The 14,941-nt window shown below is 55.3% G+C and overlaps 1 protein-coding gene across 6 annotated transcripts in view; it reads left to right on the top strand.

Moving 5' to 3' along the window:
• The first annotated feature begins 2,347 nt into the window (after positions 1-2,347).
• MVB12B (multivesicular body subunit 12B) overlaps positions 2,348-14,941 on the top strand; it is a 68,934-nt gene continuing 56,340 nt past the window's right edge. Inside the window, exons 1-3 of one of the 6 annotated variants that reach the window (XM_050714590.1) lie at positions 2,356-2,448; positions 7,878-7,963; positions 9,017-9,139. In XM_050714590.1, the coding sequence (XP_050570547.1) occupies positions 9,026-9,139 (114 nt within the window). In that variant the 5' untranslated portion in view covers positions 2,356-2,448; positions 7,878-7,963; positions 9,017-9,025. Of the gene's footprint in view, positions 2,449-2,739; positions 2,833-7,877; positions 7,964-9,016; positions 9,140-14,941 lie in introns of those variants that run through there. The other 5 variants (XM_050714589.1, XM_035555277.1, XM_050714591.1 and 2 more) reach the window with 5 other exon arrangements.

Here is a 14,941-nt window from a genome sequence, read left to right as displayed (position 1 = left end):
AACTGCAGCATAGTTATTCACATACCTAATGCTAAGTGTACAAGTATTTGCTGATTCAGAGCCTGTGCTTATGCTCTGTGAAAGAACACAATAGTGCCTTTCCCTTGGACTCAAAACTCTGCCAAGGCTTCAAGGTCTCTGTATGTAGCAGAGCTGAGCCCTCACCCTGAGCTGTGCCAGCCACCCCCAGCGGGGAAGCTGATGCTGTGCTGCAGGGTGGTGCTTGCTGTGGGCAGCTCCTTGCAGGGAAGGAGCAGCTGAACTGTGCTAGAAAGTGACTTGTCTCTTGGAAAAAAATGTTATTGCAGATCATGCCATAGACACGTTGGGATATATGTTTGCAGTGTATCTTAGAATATTTTGTGGATACTAAGCAGCAATTAGTCTTCCTTTGGAATCAATTCATTTCATACTGCTGTGGTAGCAGGGAGGATCTTATTGAAACTCGAGGATTTTTAATATTATTACACTAAAGACTCAGTATCAGCATCTCCATGGGGGAGTATTAGCACACTGTAATGTGTAACAACTTCTCCACTTCAGGAAATCTTGTTGTATTTGTAATAGGGCATTTGGGGCATATATTATGTATGGGACATATTTCTCTTTTCCACCAGGCATCATCTTTCCTTCTGTCTAAATTACTCTCCAAATAAAGAGAAAGAGGAGAAAAAAAAGCATTGTATTCCTTATCTCTCTCTCTCTATATATATTTTAATCTTCGGACCCAGAAGCCACTACCAGCAATCAGGGCTGCATGTGGTAGAAGCCAGAATGCCTTGGTTGAACAGTGAGGGAATAGAGCTGTGGTTAAGAATAGCTGGCTATTACCTCTGTTCAGCAAGTGCAAATCTAACATGCTTTACTGGAGGGAAATGCCAGATAGGATGGGAGTGCCATGTTTCTAGGACAAATGAAACTGTGGCTCTGCACAGGCAGCAGGTGGTGTTTAAGTCTTTAACAGACCTGGGGGATCACCTTGCCCTGTGCCTGCCCCAAAGGAATGCCTAGTGATGTCTGAAAGCTGTTTTTAGGTGGTCTTTCAGCTTGATCAGGGACAAAACTGATCTGATTTCTGGAACAGGCTGCCCAGGGAGGTTGTGGAGTCTCCTTCTCTGGAGATATTCAAGGCCTGTCTGGATGCCTACCTGGGCAACCTGCTCTAGGGAACCTGCTTTGGCAGGGGGGTTGGACCTGATGATCTCTGGAGGTCCCTTCCAACCCCTACAGTTCTGTGATTCTGTGGAAAAACTCTCCAAGCTGTGCTTCACTGTCTCATTGTAAAGTTTTTCACCATACCTTTGCAGAATCTTTCTTATTGCGATTCATACACATCACTTCTCAATCTAGCCACAGAGGACATAACAGTTTATTGCCCTCCTCTTTAATGCACCTACAAATTAATGTTTCCCCCTTTCTTTTACTTCATCTTTCACCCCATTTTTTTCATTTAACAACTCCAACTCTTTCAGTCTTGCATCAAAGGCTATTGATGTCAGTCCTTACATCAATCTTCCTGTTCTTCAGGTTATTTTTGATGATCTCCCTTGAAGTAAGGTGCTCAGAACTGAATGCAGGATGGCTGCAGGATTAGTTTAAATGATTATAGCTACAGGATACGCTGCTGTTCCAGGTTACACTATGATTTGCATTGCCTGCTAATTTAGCAAATGTGCTCCCAATTTCGTCACTGGAATGTGATGATAATGCCCAGAATGCCACAGAACCTCTGTCTTCTGTGCTGTGAGCAGGCCTCTGATGGCTTCTGGTTGTCCAGCTGCCCTGTCAAACACTTGATTCTCTGGACTATATCTGCTTAGTTTGGTTTTTGGGCCTTGGTGAGAGGTAGAATCAAATGTATGACCGAAGTTAAGGAGGCTCCCAGAACTGCTTATCCCCTAACCACTGCAAGCTGTCCTCTCAAGAAGAGAACAAGCTCGGCTGGGTGCAATTTGCTCTTTGATCTACAACAGCTGCTGCCACTCTCCAAGATGCAGCTTGGGCAGCTTGGTTTAGGGCAAGGACTTAAAGAACTACAGTTCTCCGGTTCTTTTTCCCCTGGACATCACCTGTCTTCCAAGAGCTCACGGACCGTGCCTCGGGGTTCGGTGGGAGAAACTACTCAGAGGTTTCTGCCGAAGTACAACTCCACAGAGGCAGCGTTTGCTTTCCAAAGTTTCGGTTTTTGCCCCGCGGGGCTCGCGGAGCTGCCCCCCTGCTTCCCTCGGGCCGGGCGCCCCGCGTTTCCCCGTCACTGCGCCGGGGGCACCGCTCGAGGGCAGCCCCCGGGGCCGGGGGTGCTCCCCGCGGGACCCCGTCCCCCCGCGGGGCTTCCTGCGCGCCCCCGGCGTGGGTGTGGCGGCGAGCGCGGCGAGCCGGGCTCGGGTTTGCCTCCGCTGCCGGTCTCGCGTCGGGCCGGTGCGGGAGGAGGGCCGCATGGCCGCGCCGGTGAGTGCGGGGCGGCTCCCCCGGGCCGGGGGCCGCGGCGGCCGGGGCTAGGGCCGGGGGGCGCGGGGGCGGGGGCCGGAGCCGGGGCCTGGGCGTGCGCGGCGGCGGGGAGCGGGGCGCGGCCGAGCTGCGCCGTGCTGCGGCCCCGCCGCTCCGCAGGCCGGGCTCGGGCCCCCAGCCCCGCCGGGCGAGGCCCCGCGCGGCGCCGAGCCGCGGCCTGCCCGCCGCCGCTCCCCGCCCCGCGCCGCTCCGCCCGGGCGCGCAGGCCGCTCCCCCCCGCCGCTCCTCCCGCCGGGCCGCCCCGCGCCGCCCCGCCGGGCGATGAGGAGCTGCTTCTGCCTGCGCCGGGGGAGCCGCGACCCAGCGCCCGCCGCGCGGGCAACAGTTAAGTGTCCCCGGCCCCTCGGCACGGCCAGGCCGCCGCGCTCCGGGCCGGGGCTGCGGGCCCGGCCCCGGCCCCGTGAGCTCCCGCGGGGCCCGGCGCGGCGGGGCCCGGCCGTCCCCTCCCGCGGCCCCCCAGCCCCTCCGCGCGTGGGGCCGGGCCCGCCGCGAAGCCCCCGGGTGTCCCCGGGGGCGGGCACCCGGCCCCGGGGTTCGCTCCCCGCGCGGGGCCGGCGGGCGCGGGGCGGCGGCGGCGTTGTCCCGGAGCTGGGGGGGGGCACCGCGTGCGGCCGGGCCGGGCTGCCGGGGGCTGCCGGGGGCTGCCGGGGGCTCGGCGGTCGTGGGGTCTGACCGAGTCCTCGTGCCCCGGCCTAGCAAAGAGCTCGCTGCGAGCGTTACGTGACTGGTTGGAGAAAATACTCCCAGTACTGCCTTTCTTTTGGTCTGTTGCTGCAGGTGTTTGTGGTGTGGATTTGCTTGATCGCTCTTTTTTCTCCCTCACCCGTTCTCAGAGGTTTGTGCTTAGCTGGAAGTGATGAACACGATCTGTTTGTCTTTACTGAACGAGCCAGAAAGGGGACACCGAGCTGCCCAAGTTTTATTTACTCACTTCTTACATTGCCAGTGCTTAGGAGTTCTCACTGTGGTTTCTGGAAGGATTCTCAAAGATCCACAGAGCTTTAGTATTTGCTTTCTCTGAGTTGTGATGCTCACGGATTGGTCATTATAACACCAGCTGGATCCTCAGTTGAAATGGGAGAGCTGGGCTTCAGAAGGTGTTCAGCTGGTCACATTAAAATTTACATTTACCCATCCTGTATTTATTTTAAAACCAGTGAGAGTGTGCAAACGCAAACCTTGGTGCAGCCTGTCATGTCCCGTGGCAGGTTAGCAGTGCGGTTCAGTGTCCCTGTAATTCTCTGCTTTAGCTATTATATTCTGCCAGCATACTGGGATGAAGGCTTCGTTTGAGCTTCTGGAGGTGTGAAAATAAATACAAAATGTTCTGGTTCTGCAGTGCACACCTCTCTAAGTGAGTCCCAAGCTTTAAGGCACTGTAGCTGCCGGGGACTTGTCCGCACAGGTACCAAGACAGAAGTAACTGAACTGAATGTCATTTAAATTTGTTGCCCCGGTAGAAGGTCATCTGTGTATGGAAATCTATTTTGGTTTGAAATAGGACACTCCTTGCAAATGAGTGCCCACCTGCTGTGAAGCAATACGAGACCTGGGTTTTGCTCGCTCCAGGCCAAAGTTCCTGTTTCCATTGAGGTCGGTCACCAGCTGAGGTGGGGCGGCCGGCTGGAGGGTGGGCGGTCGGTGTGGGGACGCTCCCGGACGTGCCTTCGTTTGGTGAGAGCTGATGCTGAGGTGCTGTCTGCTTGTGACCGAGGCTTTGGGGGTCCCAGTTGCATGTCCTGCCACGGTCTCCTGTTTCTTTTCTGACTCAAGCAGTTGTGCTTCAGGAGCAGAAATAGCAGGCCAGCAGGGGCTGCGTCCTGTTCCCGGGGATTGGCAGCCCTGGTGGGAGGACCAGGCGTGCGGAGGGGAACGCCAGGGTAACCTCCGAGCAGTCCGTGCTGTGCCGCCTGTACCCGCCTCCTTGACGAGATGATGCAGTGATAACCAGAGCACGTGGATGAGTGTCTCAGCAGCGTGTCTGCTCTGGTTTGATAGGATTATTTCCTGCAGAGTGCAGGAGCTTGGGTAGTTGATAGGTTTTTTTTCAGTTTTGCCTTTGCTCATGGTTTTCTGCTCTGTGGGAAAAGCCAGATAGTGTCACAGTGCAGGGCTTGCACCTGAAGGAAGAACCAGTAAGACCATTCTATCTCCAAGTCCTCTGCTGTTTAACTTCAGGACTTGGCCTGCTTTGCTGGCAGCATGGAGTTTCTATGGCAGATACGTCCCCAGGCGTGATCTGTTCACCTGCCACCTGCTCCCAAACTTGCCTCACTTGTTGAAAAGGAACACCAGGAGGGGAGAGCGCTCTACAAGCTCAAAATAATGCATTTGTTTCTAAAACCGTGTTCTTTTGTTACATGTGTCTCCCAGCCAAAGCTCAGCAGTGCGTGTGGTCAGGTCGCCTTAGTGTAACGCCCTAAATGGACAGTGAAGCCAGTAGAAAAGTTTGCCTAGGATAAACTAATAAAATGAGAGATGAGCTAGGAAGAACGCTGGTGAGAGAATGCAGAAAGGATGAAAGCAGACAATCTCGGGGGCTCCAGGTGCCGGGGGAAGGGGCGATGTATGTGCCCGCGCAGCCTGCCGGGGGCTGCAGCGGCTCCCCGAGGTGGGAGGCCCGGGCAGCCGAGGCGCGCTGAGCTGCTGGGGAGCGCTGGGTGCTGCCCGCCACGGGCAGGTGAGAGCCCTGCGGGGCGAGCTGGGGCTCGGCAGCGGGTGGGCCCAGCCCTGGGCGTCGTGTGGCGGCGGATCAAACCGCAGCTCAGGCTGCATCGTGCCCGTGAGGGTTCCTGGCAGTGCTGCTGCCTGCTGTCTGCGCCCCCTCTGCTCTCTGCGCCCTGCCTGTGTTTGCCCTGCGGGCTGGGAGGCGGTAGGGCCGGACGGAAGGCTGCTTCCTCTGCCTTGCCTATGAGGCCTCTGCTCCACGGGCTGAGAGCTTCCCGGCACGGAGACTTGCGGACACCCGGTTAGCCGCTCTGCGCGGAGCCTGCCCGGTCCCTGCTGCCTGCAGAGCGACTGCTGCTGGGGTGGGTTGAAGCAGGAGCGCTTGCTTCGCTGGTGGGCTGGGCTGGTTTTGCTGGCGTTTGTTCCAGGAAAGTCAGTTTCCGATATTCCTGCCTGCTGCTCCGGAGAGGGGATCTTCCCGCGCTCTCGGGCCGCCACAAGGAAGACGCGGCACTGCTGACCTGCAGCAGTCTGAAACCCTACGCAGAGCTGGCCGAGAGCATGGGTGGTGTTCCCGCGGGCCTGGCAGGGCGCAGAGCGTGTACCCCTGTACCTGCCTCTCAGGGTGCCGGTCCATCTTCCGCCCTGCTGGCCGGCGCAGGGCTTCCCCAGTAGCTGCTGGGGGCAGCGGCCGACCCCAGCCAGCGCCGCGTGCCTGCGGAGGCGCCTCTGGGGGCCGGCCTGGGCTGGGGCCGCGCGAGCGGGATCAGGCTGCCCAGGACCCCACACCGCCTGCCCCCTTTGCCCCAGGCACAGCTGGCTCGAGGCTGCCGGAGGCGTTCAGAGCGAAGCTGGCAGCGCTGCAGCCAAAAGCTGTGCGTCCTCGATGCCTCGTCCTGCGGGCACCCCGCTCTGCCCTGCATGCGGGACCGGTGCCAGCAGGGTGCGTGCAGCTGTGCGGGGCAGGGCGTCTTCGGCGCAGGCACGGCCTCTCCCCGCTGGCTTTGTCTGAGCGGTCCGAGCGGGGCTGGCGCTACATCCTGTCCCGGGGCTCGTGTCCGGCTTCCCCTTGGTGCTGGGAGCTGGATGTGGCCCTGCAGCTGAGAACAACCTCCAAGGAGCATGCTCCCAGCTAATGGGAAGAATGTTCTTGTAATCGTTCCGGGCTGTTCCCAGAACAGCCATGCGGCAGGAGGAGCAGCAGAGGCCCTCAGAGAGCTCGGCGAGCAGAGCGGAGCGTGGGATGTGACGGGCTGTTCCCTGGTCAGCTGCTTTGAGTTCTCAGCCACCACGATGCTAGGCAGGCATATGGGTCAAGCTTATGTTGTTTAAAGAGAACTTTGTTAGAATAACAAGCTGTCCGATAGGAGTATTTATAGAATCCTTCTCCTTGATGTAATCTGTTCTGTCACTGTTTGGTTTTTCTATTATTTTTAAGTTCAAAGGCGTGCTAGAAAAGAAACCAAACTTGCAGCAAGCACCCTGAGGGAGAAGTGAGTTGTAGCTAATCGTCGGTATGATTGCCCAGCCAGCAACTCCTCTTTGACCTGTGTAGAGCTCAGAAAAACGTTTATCTGGGTGCACAGGCTGGTTTCTGCCGCTCCATATCTGTTCCAGATGCATCCTTGGTACCACCTACGGACCCCCGGTGGCCGTACGAGGGCCGTGCCTGCGCTGCTGCGCCCGCTGCCGCCCCTCCTGCGCCTCGCCGCGCCTTCCGCCTGTGCCCCGGCAGGAAGCCCCGCGCCTCCGTGCGTGGCCTCCGCCGCTTCCGCCGTGCAGGGGCTTCGTGTGAGCCCTGACAAAGTGCGGATTGATGCGGTTTCCTCTCCCCTCCCCCTGCCGTGCCGTGCGTCCGGCCCCCGAGAGGCTCTGCGACAGAGCTGCCTTTCTTCCCTGCGCTGAGGGCAGCTTCGGCCTGGGCGGGGCGGGGTGGGGTGGGGTGCGTGCTGCGCCTCTGCCGAGCCCTCCCCATCCTCCGTCCTCCACACAGCTACCGTAGTGCTGAAATCTGTTGCGTGCCGTTCTTTGGTGCGTTGGGGAATACCGTCGCTTACCTGAATTGCAGCTCCAGGCGGCCTAACAGAAGCTGGTATCGGCATCCATCGTCTCCCAGCTCCTCCCGGCGTGTAATAGCAAGTCATCAGATTGTTGAGAGTGACTTGGAAAAGTTTCAGAAAACATGCGTTCGTATGAAGAACAGATTGCAAGTTCTTTATTAAAGTCACATTATGTTTGCTCAGTTCTGCACATTTTAGGCAATTGTTTCCGCATTATTTGCGAGGTATTTTGAGGAGCTCGTGGGCACAGAGCGGACGTGCAGCAGGGCTGGCTTTGAGCAGCACCCGGTGGCATTGTTAGCTGCACAGAGCCCTTTGTTCCCTGCTGACCCTGACGACGTGGAGGCTGTGGTGAAGGGAAGGGGGCGAGCAGGTAGGGTTCAGGGTGCCCTTCTAGTTGTGCTTTGGAAGCTTAAATTGTGTAGGTAAGAAAATGGGCCTGCTTCAGCTGGCTGTGTGTGTGCTGGATGCTTACCAGGTGCTGAAGCAAAGCTCTGTCCTCGATTTGGTTCGTTGGCAATGGTATTTTTGTCATTTTGAGCACTTGTTTCCATTGTTTTGGACACTTCCGGCAGTCTGCTTGTTTGTGTGGCATTGTCATTTATACAGGGCCCAGACTTGCTCTTTTTTTGTTGCCTGCAGCACGATGTTTGTTCAGACTGGGCATTGTGAAGTGTAAACCCAGGTCCTACTGGCACCAGCACTCACCTCTGCCTTTTCTAGAAGCAGTAAGTAACTAGCCATCTTCGCGGCCTAGAAGCGCTGGGTTTCATTGCTCTTAGGAGGGAACCGAATGAGGCAGCTCTGGTTCTCAGCTTGTCTGGCTGCTCGGCGGCGGTGCTCCTTCACACACGGCGCTGCCCTTCTGTCTGCAGGCGCATGGGGGGCGGTGTCCTGGGGCAGTCCTTCCCGAGAGCCAGAGAGCTCCGGCTCTAGCTGCCGGCCTCTGCAGGAGACCACATGCTGAGGCAGTGGCACCTTTCCTCCTCCTCCTCGGTGAGCTATTTTGGCAGCTCTCTTGTCCTCTCCCCCTGCTTCCAGTAGCAGCATCTCTCCAAATGGGTTGGTTTCACCCGCTTCTCTCCCTCTTCGTGTCTCTCTTTCCCCCGAAGTATTCGGTGCTCTTCTCCCTTGTTCCTGGAAGATGCTCAGGCCTCTGTCTGCTTTGCATCAGACCATCCTGTGTTGCTTCCTCTGCGTTCCCCTGGTGCTCAGTTCCCTGCAGCAAGCAGAGTTTTGCATATAGTGCCAGATACATCTGTGCTGCTACATGAAAGCGGTCTCATGCAGGGGGGTGCGGTGAGACTGAAGCCTCGCAGGGGAACCCTCACCGTGCCCAATGCCTGTGTTGGATGGGGAACCTCATAACGAACCTATTACCAGCAGATTTCTTGCTGCTTAAAATGGCAGAGCTACTTCAACCAGCCTGACTGGGGGACGAAATTTGCTCTTTATCTGGGAGGGAAGGGATGAACTTGGGTTTTCCCATCACTGGTAGATGGAGACCAGCCCATACTAAATATCCTGGAAACAGTGAAATTAATCTCAGAAGAGGCTGCTGGCCCAAATTCCAAACCTGTTGGGCATTGCACAAATGTACCTTCTTATCAAAAACAAATGAAGGTGCAGAAGGTGTGTCTGGCCTAATCCTGTGTTTAACTTGGCAGTCTGTGGTGTTTCAGCACAAGCACTGTGGCATGCACGCACGCAGGCTCTCGGTGCTCTCTGTTCCTCTGAGGTGCGCTGCCCAGCAGCCCTTTAATTCTGTGCCTTTCTTCCAGGATCAGTCCATGATGCCTGAAGTGCGAGACCTCTCCGATGCGTTGCCTGACTTGCCGATGGATCCCATCACGGGCGTTGGTGTGGTTGCATCCCGGAACCGTGCACCGACAGGTTATGATGTAGTAAGTAGAGCTATTTCAGCTGCTGTTGCTAATGCTTTGGTTCCTCATTAATGAGGCTTTGCTTTGCTGGGAACAGCATCTCTTCCAGAGAGGGCTTGCCATCAGACGTGTTTTAAGAAGTAATTTGGTAACCAGCTGCCCACCCCTCAGCCCAAGGTACTTAGCAGTGCATTTGCTCAGCGGAGGTTTGTGGGTGCAGTCATGCCACTTCATCTGTGCTCCAAGAAGAGCATAATTACCTGGAGGAGAGGTTTTCAGAAGCAGCTGGCCACTGTGGCAAGCAAATTTACTGATCCTAGTAACGTTCATCCTGAAGGATTCCTAAGCATCGCACAAATTACATCTCTGAATAAATGGATCCCACATCAGCTGTTTAATCCCACATATCAGCACTGCACAATAATGATGAGAAGCTCCAGATTGGGAAGCAAATAGCTTCACAACCAGCTGAAATTGCAAGGGCAATTTTGATGGACAGAATGCAAACCTCTAAATTAAGCTTTGGCAGGAGGCTGGGCAGCAGGAAAAGGCAGCTGGATACAGTAGAGATGAATATGTGAATGGGTGGATGGAGGTCACAGTTTAACGGCTGCTTGTTCCCTGGATTAGTTGCTGTATAGCCACCAACATGATTGGTTTTTGCCTATAAAATGAGTGTCCCAAACAGTGAAACATCATGAAATACTGACGTTGCAGAGTACTGCATGGGAAGGCTTGCCCTGTGGTCCCTTCTTGTGTATCCTGCTCCAGCTGCTCTACGTCACACCTTGGGTTTTCAGTGTCACACAGCTTGTGTAATTGAGAGCGGAAACCCATGGACTGCGGCTTTGCTCACACGTTTACAGCTCTGGATCATGTATGATCGCTGGATCACTGTACAGTATGCCCTGTACAGTGTGAGAAGGAAGAAAATGGATCAGGCTGAAATAAGGGGCGGGGTGTGTGTGTGTGAGACAAGGCTCCTGAGAGACCTGGAGGGGTTTTTGCATTTACTGCATTTTTCTGAGTGCTGATTACCTGTGTGAGCCAGGCTGTGTAATTAGCTGCTTGCCCTGATAAAGGAGCATGGGACAATGTGAGAGTTGTGATAACAGAATTGCATTCTGCCTAAATGACTGGGCAGAGAGTGTGCTCACCCCAGATAGCCTGTCTGAGGTTTAATAGGGAACTTTAGCACTAGCACAGTTTAAACTAAACAAGATAAAAGATTCTTCCTGTGGCTTAATCCAATTACAGTGGTGTTGTAATAATGCTTGTGAATGTGGGTTGCTCTCTCCTAGGGGGCACAGAGCGGAGGCTGCCTTTCCTCTGATTTTTCTGTTTTGCTTTGCGTTTACAAGGAGCTCTTTTGACCCGGGGCCAGTGGTCCCTGCTGTGGGCAGAGGTGGTGTCTGCTGGCTGCGGTTGCTTTACCTGATGCGTGGCTTCCGCACGTTTCCTCCTTCAGCTGCGCGCATGGCAAAGCGGCAGCGTGGCTCTGTGCCTGGGGGCTGTGCTGGGCCCCCAGAACTGCTGTCAGTGTCCTTCCACTGCACAGCACCTGCTGTGGTGTGGCTGCTCCAGGGGTCACGAGACGTCCTTGTGCCCAGACCCGTGGGACAGGCGAACGCGGGGCTGTGCTCCTCTTGCCTGGATGTCTGGGAAGGGGCTCCTCTGCACGAGTCAGCTGCACCTGGTGTGTGGGGGCACCGCTTCCCCACGACCGCTCTGGAACCCAGCCTATAGCATCTCAAGGCACAGAACCGAGCATGCAGAAGCATCCTTCTGAACGCAGAGGGCGAAGGCTGTAGCAAGTTGTGAGACGCGGGCAACGTGTGGACTGGAGCAGTACCAGGCTCTGTTTCTCCAGATCTTTTAATAGCTGAAGCACCAAAGACCGGATTTTGCCAACACACATGGAATGTGTCTGAATGTAGATTCCTGAAAATCTGCCCAAACTGGCAAGACTGAGCCCAGAGGTGGGGAGGAAAGGGAGGAGAGATGGGTGGAGGTCTGGGGCCAGGAGGGAGGTGTGGTTCCCGCGCTGCTGCCTCTCACCGCAGGCTCGCGGCCAGCTGGGCGCTGTGGGTTGCTCTGGGGCTGCTGTGCCGGGGCAGGAGTGGGGGCAGCCCCTGCCAAGGGGCAGGCGGTTCAGCGTGCCTGTTTGCCAAAAGAGCTGGCCCAGGGCTGCCAGTAGCAGCGTGCCGGCTGCAGGTCGCTGCGCGGCTGGAGGAGCGGGCTGGGAGACGCCTTCCCTACCGCGTGCTGCTCCTCTACGTCCAAGGAATGTCTTCAGCTCTGAGGAGAACGACCTTCTCTTGTGGGGTGGGAAGGCGCTGTTGCCAGGCGGGCAGGCACCTGGCTGTTCAGCTCCACGTTCCGCTTCCCTCTGGAGCCCGTCCCTGCCCCCTCTGCTCTCTTGTTCTCTGTTCGTACCCCTCCTGGACCTCTGGGCCCAGACAGCCCCTTACAGCAGGGCACGGGCTGTGAACTGGAAGAGCCTGGGCCTACGCTTCGCAGTCGTGTCTCTGGAGTGTGTGAATGCTGGGATTCCCTCCCGCTTTTGGTGGTCGTTGCAGGCAAGGGGGTGGGAAGAAGTTTGGCGCAGCCACACCGGAGCCAGCCCAGATCTGGGGGTACCACTCCCACTTCTCCCTCGGTAAGGCCAGGATAGAAGTGTGCCCAGGGTGTTGGGCACCATCTCTGCCATCCTGCATGTTCCTTGCACTTTACCGAAGCAGGGAAGACGTGGGCTGGGGTTGCTCAGCACCCATCCTGCTGGGACAGGCCTGCCGCGGTCTCTCCACATCCCTTTCCCTCTCGCGTTACTCCATGTGGGCACGTTGCCCTCACGCAGCTCAGGCACGGTTCTGCTTCCAGGGGTGGTGGGGATCCTCCTTGCCTGCAGGAGCCTAGCAGATGATGTAAGACGTTTCCTGTTTATATCACTCTGTTTTCTTTCCCCGTGGGTTTTCTGACAAGTTAATGCATGCTTACGTTCTCCAGGCTTGGAAAGAGGCTTCAGCAGGATGGTGCGGAGCCACAGCATTCAGGATTAATCGCTGGGGATGGAGCCTGCAAGTGTTGCATTTCAGCAGCAGCAGGCATGGCTTTGCTTGGCGTGCCCATGGGGAGCTGGTGAGGTCTTAGCCTTGGCTGCTTTCTGTTTTGCTGCTTGCATCGCCCTAAGCACTGTGCGGGAGGAGTGGTGAGGGGTGCGTGCTGCACTGGTAGTGGGCAGCGGTTTGGCTGGGCAAGGAGGTGCCAGAGGAGCCCAGGGGCTCGAGCCCCAGCTCTGCAGGGATGCCTTCCCTGTGGGAGGCAGGAGTAGGGCTGCAGGGAGAGAGCCACTGCACCTTTCCAAAGACGAGTGGAGTGCTGTGCTTGGTGACTCCCTGGGAAGCTAACTTCAACCGCTTTGAAATTTGAGGACTTAGAATTGCAGGGTAGTGGCCTAAAAGGGTTTGCGGTGTGTTTTTTTTCATTATTACTTTTTGAGGATTTTTTCAATGCTGAGTCAGGGCATAGCACTGCCAGGCTCTCACTCCTCTGGGAAGGCAGAGGTGCCAGCTTGTGTACGCCCGTGCTGGAGACTTCCTGCCTTTCAGCTGGCAGAATCAGGTGTCTCTGGGGCAGCTAGCTGTGAAGGAGGTGGTGTCAACTGAGGTGTTATACTGCCATCCCAAAAGTCACCTGTTGTTGTAAGTCATACAGAATTCCTAAAACTTAAAGGGTTTAAAATGCAAAGCTGAATTGAACAGCAACCAGTGTAGAGGTGCCTGTACAGCTTCAGACTGGGTTTGTTGTTACCTGTTGAGGTTTGAGCATCTTTAATGTGGGAACAAAGGAAAAACTGCCTAATAGAAGAGAAAATGAACAGTAGAACTTGAATGATATTGTTAACAAAGTAATTCAATTTGGTTGTAGTCCCTCAAACTGTTTGGAATTCAAGCAGCGTGTCCCTATATGTCAGTGGTTTTTTATGTAATCAGTCTGTTTTCTGAATGTGTTTTCGTCAGGACTGACTTACTCTTAGGGGAGGGGAATGCATGTGGATTTTAAGTATTTCTAACTAGCACTTTAAGAAATAGTTGAATTCAAGGAGTAATTAACAAAAGTAAAAAAAATGCTGTTTTAAAAATTCTACTATTTCAGAGTGCCGTGTGCTTCTTTGTGGAAGCCCGGCCACAAAAGCTACATCTGCTATGCAAGAGGAAGAGGTGAGCAGGGGCTTGTAGACAGCAGTTGCCAAAATGCAAAGAGCCAATCCACTTTGCTGCTTTTGCTGATCAGACAATGCATACGCTCTTCTCTCCTGCGCTTGGGATAACTGGAGGGTTTTGTCAGCACACAGCTTGCTTCCTGCACTCTGCACAGAGCCTCTGCTTAACAAAACGTGGGTGCAGGCAGTACCAACTAATGTCAGCTGCTTTGTTGTCAGACTGCTGTGTGGCCAAAGTCTTACTCAACGCAGTAGGGGCTGTTAGAAGCAGCTTTTGGCCTGCAGGCCAAGTTTCCTCAATTTCTTCTCTGTGAGGGTGGCACTGAGATTAGGCAGTTTGCTGAGCTTGGGTCTCGTGAGGTGGTCCTTGAAGCTGAGCGTGTGCAGCGTAACTCTTCAAGGCGGCTTGTTGGAAGCATTCATCACGTGTTTCTCTCAGAGTGACAAGTAACTCTCGGCTTTTGCAGTGATACCCAATTTTTGGTAGTTAACAGATTATTTTCCTTGGAGTTTACTTTCCTGGCCCTGTTTTGCCTGCTCATCGCTTTCTCTCTTTAAGGCATGATGGCATTATGGATGTTCCTTAGCGATAGGCGTGTAAGCATTATTAACTCCTGAAGCCTCTCCTGACAGCTCAGAAGAAGGCCAAGCAGTGCTTGCTCCCGTGTTAGCCTTGCTGGTGTGCTGGTGGCGAGAGCAAGCTGAGACAGTGAGGTGCGGGCCGTGGCCTTTGGTTCACCTGCCCTGTCCCCGCTGCCAGCGGGGGAGCTGGCATGGTCCCATCTGCAGCCAGGTCGTGCTGTGACCCGAGGCTTGCTCTTGTTACCTCCTTCAGGGAGTCCTGGAAACGTCTGTACCTCCACAGAGAATGTGTGGAAGCTGTTGGCAGGTAAACTGGTGTCATGCTGTGAAGCAGTTCGCAGAGTCAGCTATTGTATGGGTTAATTTCTTAGGGATCCTGCGGTCAGATGCTTTCTGTTGATAAAGGCTTGCAAGCTCGCTTCCAGTTTATCGTGGGGAGAAGCAACGTCTGGGAGTGGGCTTGAAGGCAATGAATGCAATTAGATCTGCTTTCCTTGGAGGTCTGGTGCCCTGGGAAGCTCCGGGCTGGCAGGCCTAGGAAGGAGGGAGGTGTGGGTCGGGGTCCCGGAAGGCAGCAGGTGTACGCTCTTGTGCAGCGAGAACAGGGGCTGTTCTCTAGCGATGGGTGTGCTCCAGAGCTCTGCTGTGTGTGCAGGGCAAAGCCTTCGTAAGAGGAAGGGAAATTGAGGTATGAAAAAGGCATACCCAAGTTTTTCATCTTCCCGAGGGAGCGAAATGCAGGTGGTCTGGTACAGCAGCCCCAGTCCTGCGGTGGGATGACTGGCACAAGGGCTTTGATTTGCCTCTCTGTTGTAACTGTTGTAGTGCCACCACTCCTGTGAAGTGATGTTTTAATCCAGTTTAAATCATGTGTGAAATCACAAGGAAAGGCTTAAAGATCTTTGTGGGAGTACTTCTTGTTCTAGCCTTTGTCTCGTCAGGAGAAGTGGCTGTGGCTCCTGGTCAGCCCTGGGGCCATCGCTTTGCAGACAGACCTTGTGCTTTGTTGAGATGGACCC

The sequence above is a fragment of the Cygnus atratus genome, chromosome 19 (assembly GCF_013377495.2).
Source record: "Cygnus atratus isolate AKBS03 ecotype Queensland, Australia chromosome 19, CAtr_DNAZoo_HiC_assembly, whole genome shotgun sequence".
Taxonomy (NCBI): domain Eukaryota; kingdom Metazoa; phylum Chordata; class Aves; order Anseriformes; family Anatidae; genus Cygnus; species Cygnus atratus.
The sequence above is the reverse complement of the archived record's forward strand: the minus strand, read 5'-3'. Positions and strand labels throughout refer to the sequence as shown.